Consider the following 6116-nt stretch of genomic DNA (forward strand, 5'->3'; position numbering starts at 1 on the left):
ACAAGAAAATGTAAAACTGCTGTTGCTATCAAACTGTAATCAATTTATTATACAACTGTACATAAAATTCATTGTATGTGTTCATGCTTGTTCATTATTCCAATTACCTCGACAACAATAAAACCCAACTGTACATGTACTGCTGCAGACATTACTTCTTTGTGTGACTTAAGCTTCTAGCTGCAAACAGCCGCTGCTCATTCAAAATGCCTAGTACCCTAGTAGTGTTCAGTATTATAAAACAGTTAATTAGGTGTTCCCAAATGGTAGGAATGATCATTGATGGCAATGATCAGTCCATCAATGTAGGCCGTCTGCTCCGTTCTGACTCCTCCAGCCAGCGCCCAACTGCAAGAACTGCAGTATAGTCCTCATGAGAAGGTCCACTGATAGCTATTCTCATCAACTCATCAATAGTACAAACATTCAAGGTTGACCTCCAGTCAGTCATGATTCTGTTCATGCAAGAGTTCCCCCGCTCGCAGCAAGCAGTCTGGCAAGGAATTACAAGACATAGTTCCACTAAAATTAGCAGGTTTGGATAATCATCTTTGCCAAACATAAATTTGTTCTTCCAGAATTCGCTTTGCCTGAGTTCAAGTTCTGCTCTAACTCGCTGTACATGGAATTTCAGACTCATCCATTCATCAAGACAGTCATGCAGACTGAAGTTGTGCTGCTCTAGAGGTACCTGAAAATGACCATGTAGTGTCTGGATTTCATTTTCGCCATGTAAGAGCAGCCGATGCCTGTCTGTAACTGGCCAACCTCGGTGGTTTGTCAAGACAGCTGCTGCTGACAATACTGGATCTGTTTCCATCCCTTCAAACCTCTCTTGGATGAATGTCATGGCAGTATTCACCGCAGATGCCTGGATAACATTAATAGCCTGCCTGTCTGCATCCCTTTGAAGCTCTATGCCCCTAAATGTGTTACCATCCCCTACTTCCGTAAGGAAAGAGTTTAGTTGCTGACCAGGTCTTTCCTTGAAAGATTCAAGTTTTGGTAAAAGGGAAGTTAAGTTATCTTGAACTCTTGAGATTGTTATTCCATCCTCCTGGAAGCTAAGACTCACTTTGGAAAGTGCATCTACGATGTCAAGTAACAGATGCATGATGGCAACAAATTTGTAGCTTGTGAATTTTTTTGCTGTAATTCACAGCCCTTCCTTGCATCTGGTTACTGGCATCCCTTGCTTGTGAGGTATGTTGGAAGTGCAAAACTACAACTTGAAAGTTCTTTGATAAGAGAATATTCAGTGCTCTTTGCAAATGTGGTACCCACCTTGTACCGTCTGCTTTGATTGCCTTATATGCTCGCACTTCCATACTCTCAGCTAGTTCTTTAAGCTCACGGACTGTCTTTGCAGAATAATGATAGTGCTTCCAAATACCTTGAAGCATTTCTTTGACATCTTTAAGAACTGAAACATCTGACAAGGTGTCTGCAAATGAAAGTGAGGAATTTCTTGTTTAAGCAAGCCATAAACACCACTTATTTCAAGGATAGTTCTAATTTCCTAGGAATTCCCAACCATAACAACTCTGGTTCTAAAAACCTAGAAATTCCTAAAAATTCCCAGAAATTCCCAGAAATTCCAAGTTTATAGCCAACAAGACTTGGAATTCCTAGGAATTCCTAGGAATTCCTGGGAATTCCAACTCAGAGAACCAATGACTTTCCCTGAAAAGCTGTAAATATAAAAAATTCCTAGGAATTTCTGGGAATTTCTGGGAATTTTTGGGAATTTTTAGGAATGTTTAAGAATTACTGGGAATTTTAAGCAAAAATTTGAGGCTAATGATATAAAATAAATACTTTAAATTAAAAAAACCCAGCTAAAATTCAAGTATTCAATGAAATTTATTTAGAAGCTTAATTAAGGCTTACACGTAAAATATTTTTGATAATTATTAACATCAATGTGTGGTAATATTAGGATGGAATTTGATTTATTTTTCTTTTCTTGAAAACTTCATACGGATTAATCCTCAACTACAGCTATTCATATAAAATAGTTCTAATCAATCATTAAATTTGGTTTGACACAAATTGTGAATAAAATCTGTTGATTCTTTTCCATAAAATACAATATCTTAAGTTATATTTGAAAACCAAGCACTCTTGGGAGTGAAGGGGCTAATTACAGACAAATAAAATTAATTTTTTGATTAAAATCTTGTTGTAACTGTAACAATAAATTAGAATGAAGTTATCCTAAACTGCAAACTTAGCTGCTGTTTGTACTGTTTGTATTTTTTTTCCTGGGCTCACAATGAGTTGGCCTTGAATGAGGTTGTCAACAAGAACCTTGACCATTTTGTATCTGGATTCCTTGACATCTGAATTTGAAAAAAAAAAAAAATTAAAATATGTATATTTAAAGCTCAGACCAGGCTTTTAAGATGGCTATGAGGAAAAGGGCATTCGTTGGATTCTCAAATTGAGAAATCTCTGTTATATTGAGTGACTTTTATATTAGAGTTAGTACATCTCTCTCATGGATTTTACTAAAAAAGGGCTGAATATATTATTTTATTTTTACCAAGGAGGGCTTCTTTATGTACTAAGGTTTGTTTAATAACAGTTCCTATTATGAATCTTGAATGTTCCCAAACGTTACTGGAGGAATCTTGAAACCTTATTGATAGGTTTATTTCATTGTAAATCATAAGCTTAAGAAACTGCGGCATGCAAGTGACCTATTCGATTCTCAGAATTATTCTAGTTTCAGTTGCGACGAGCGTTTTGTAAGCTTAATTCAACCCGCTACATCTATTCTTTTATAAGATTTTGATCACGTAACGAATATCGCAATAATTTTACTCACCACAAACTTTCAAAGTCGTAGGTTTACAGATGGCCACTCGACCCTTGTTTGTACCAGTCAATTTGTCAACTGTTGTCCCTTCTTTTAACTCTACGGCGCCAACGACTTTCTTTTCTTTTACAACACTCACGCTATTCTCGTTTTCCCATTGAACCACAATAAAAGCTATCTTTAGAAATGTTATATTAAGCAAAACAGTTGAGAAAAGCGATCAACCGAAAAGTACATTCAAAGATAAGCGCCAATGGAGTCTTCTTTGTTTCCGATCACGGGCATGATCACGTGGATCTTTTAGGACTTGTCATTGGCTAGCAAAGTGAATCCGCTGGCTTGCCGATTGCAGTGTCAGGAGAAGCGCCCAACTTTATTCTGACTTCTCCGACCGGTTCTCTGCTACTCGAAGATGGATAGCTTGGTGATATAAATAAAGATGTGAGCTCACTCTATGTAGAAATAATCGACAAGAATCGATCATATTACAAATGCACGATTTGTGGCCGAAAGTTGCCGAGGAAACAAAGACTCGAAACTCACTTGAGTTGTGTTAATGGCAAAGGTGAGAAATAACACAAGCCAATCACAGTTTTGAATGCGACTACAAATCGTCTTTTACCCTCATATTTATAAAAGAAGGATACCACATTCGGGAGTATAAGAGATACATAGATGATCCCAGTGTACCAGTACCTAAATCTACAAAGCTTGACCGTAGCAAGCGTTCAGCAACACGTTCCAACACCGCCATCTCGATTCCTCAGTCAGTCGTTTCCACTGAACTTAAAGCAGTATTGACAACAGAGTAGAGTGCGTCTTACAAAGGAGAAACATTTGTACAAGAGACAGAAGTAGCTATATGCGATTACAGAGGTGCGTTGGAACTCTGGTCCACAAATAGTTATGCACTGCCCGAAGTATAAAACAATTTTGTTGATAGCTGACAGACAGAGAAGAACAACAAGTAAGCTGTTATTATTGAAGTGTGACTAGCACTTTTCGTTTTTATATAAAGAAGGACTTGTAATTTGCACCAAAAATAAAAAGATGTAATGTTTTTTGGGAGATCCAGTGATTGGGACATTTAAGAAATTAAGTTATGAAAGGAAACTTGGTTGGTACTTCTCACTACTAACAAGTCTTGTTGACAAATATTTTCAGATCAGAGTTTCAAATAAGTAAATTGAAGACGTCATATAAAAGGTGTTTTCCCTCAAAGGGAACATTGACTACCTCTGTCTTTTCTGCATGCCAAATGTTTGCAAAGTGTCTGGATGATCCGCAAGTATTGGAACTCTTGCAAAAATGTTTTGTAAGAATAAAAACAGCAAAACAAATTACAGCAATTAGTCATGAAAATAGAGCAAAAAACTGAAAAAAAAGCAGCAACAACAATCATGAAAAAAGAAAGAGTAATTAGGTGTTGAATTTGTTTGTCTAAGGCATGAAATTTCTACTAAAAGTATTGTCAACAAAAAGTCTCTGACAGCGTTTGAGGCAACTGAGCTTGACTGTTCCAAGGTTTTCTAAAGGCCTATTTACACGGCACGACTTTGTCGCATGCGACAAGCTTACGACAGGCCTACGACATGACTTAAGAGTCGTAAGTGAGTTGTAGGTTTGATTTACACGAAACAATTCGTGTCGTAAGCCTGTCGTAAGTTTGTCGCATGCGACAAAGTCGTACCGTGTAAATAGGCCCTAACAAAGGCAACCAGTAATGTAGGTTAGGGAAGTAAGATAACAATGTAATTATTGTTAATTATTGTGGAAGTTGGCAATTTCCATTTAACATAACTGACTGCTGGTTCATGAGAAAATCCATATTAATGCAAAGATTTACTAAAACTTAGTTTGAGTAATAAATTTCATGATCTTTAAGTTATAAACATGTACATGTATGTATATCTCTTGGTACGTTTTGTATAGCATACCTTTTATTGAGCCATAGTTTTAAGCCTCTGAAATTACTCTTTTTCTTAAAACCTTCACATTCAAGGTATTGAGAATTTCTTAGAATTTATGTGGACCTCAGGGTATTAAAATTGCCTCAAATTCAATTCCCAGAAATTCCCAAGAGTTCCACACTTCTTAAATTATAAGTAGTTTATAAAGCTGAGAATTCCTAGGAATTCCTAGGGATTCCAAGTCCTCACAAAACTGGAGTCTTCCTTTCCCAGAAATTCCCAGTAATTCCAAGCTTTTTAAATCAGAGTTAATTTGCATAGTTGGGAATGTTTGGGAATTCCTAGGAATTCCTAGGAATTCCTAGAAATTCCCAGAAATTCCCAGAAAACTGAGAATTCAGTTTGCAAGGGTAATCATAAACGATAAAAAAAGGATATAAAAATAGAACGTTTCGAAACTAACACAAGCATGAATGAGTGATTTTTTCTAAGCTCTCCAGAGTACAGTTAACTGCTAACGTAACAGATCAATATATTTTTCGCTACTGTTAGTAAATGTGGCGAGAAGAATTGGCATTTTGCATGATGTGTTAGTGTGTTGTGTGTATGTTATCACCTTTAATTGTCCCTGAAATCATATGGAGGGTCACATTTGGTCAGCCTTTGTGAATCATGGTGGTTTTTGTTGTTGTTGTTGTTTTTTTTAAATTCTAGTTGACTTTTGACAATTATAAATGCATAAAGGGGGTGTAAAGTTTCTAAAGAAACTGTGGTGCTGCCTCAGTGGGAGATTATACCAGGATAATTTGGTATTATCAATAAAGTTGATAAAGTTAAAAAAGATGACATTAATTTTTGAGTGTTAGCCCTTCGTCAGCATAATTGGGCTGACAAACGAATTGTCAGCTTTTAAACTTATCACAGTGGCAAATTTACATTATCAACTCAGTTGATAATATGAAATTAATTTTGCCGTTAATACCACTTATAACCTTAGGGCACCTGTTAGTGCCCTTATTTGTGACTGTCATTGTGTTTCATAACTGATATATAGTGCTGTTGTTCTGCTACTTCCCTTTTCAGACCTTCCGACTAATTATCCCTGATCCAAGGGTTATTTTCTTGAACCGAAGAAACTATATACAAGGTAAGAGGACTTGCTGCCCTTTTTTTCTCCCACTTTTGAAACTTGCCTCCGTTTTGTCAATCTGTAAATAACCCTTTAACTCCCATGAGTGACCAAGACTTATAATATCTGAAGATAACAAATCAAAATATAGCATGCAGTGTTTCAGAAATGTAGTTTAAAACAAGCAATACTTCAACTTTCAAAGGCCATTGCACTGATGATATTATCGAGAAAGTTGTCAATTCATACAGTTCAG

General features: G+C 36.3%; 1 protein-coding gene and 1 pseudogene across 1 annotated transcript; both read right to left on the reverse strand.

The window, feature by feature from the left end:
- LOC149043830 (zinc finger protein 862-like) lies at positions 1-1451 on the reverse strand (annotated as a pseudogene).
- Positions 1452-2086: 635 nt separating this feature from the next.
- On the reverse strand, positions 2087-5762 carry LOC149043831 (uncharacterized). Its single transcript, XM_089210794.1, has 3 exons — positions 5724-5762; positions 2831-2999; positions 2087-2342 (listed from the first exon to the last, which is right to left on the reverse strand). The coding sequence occupies exons 1-3, from the start codon at positions 5760-5762 to the stop codon at positions 2218-2220; spliced, it is 333 nt and encodes a 110-aa protein (XP_089066920.1). The 3' UTR covers positions 2087-2217.
- Positions 5763-6116: the final 354 nt, after the last annotated feature.

The sequence above is a fragment of the Pocillopora damicornis genome, chromosome 6 (genome assembly GCF_964200805.1).
Source record: "Pocillopora damicornis chromosome 6, jaPocDami1.2, whole genome shotgun sequence".
Taxonomy (NCBI): domain Eukaryota; kingdom Metazoa; phylum Cnidaria; class Anthozoa; order Scleractinia; family Pocilloporidae; genus Pocillopora; species Pocillopora damicornis.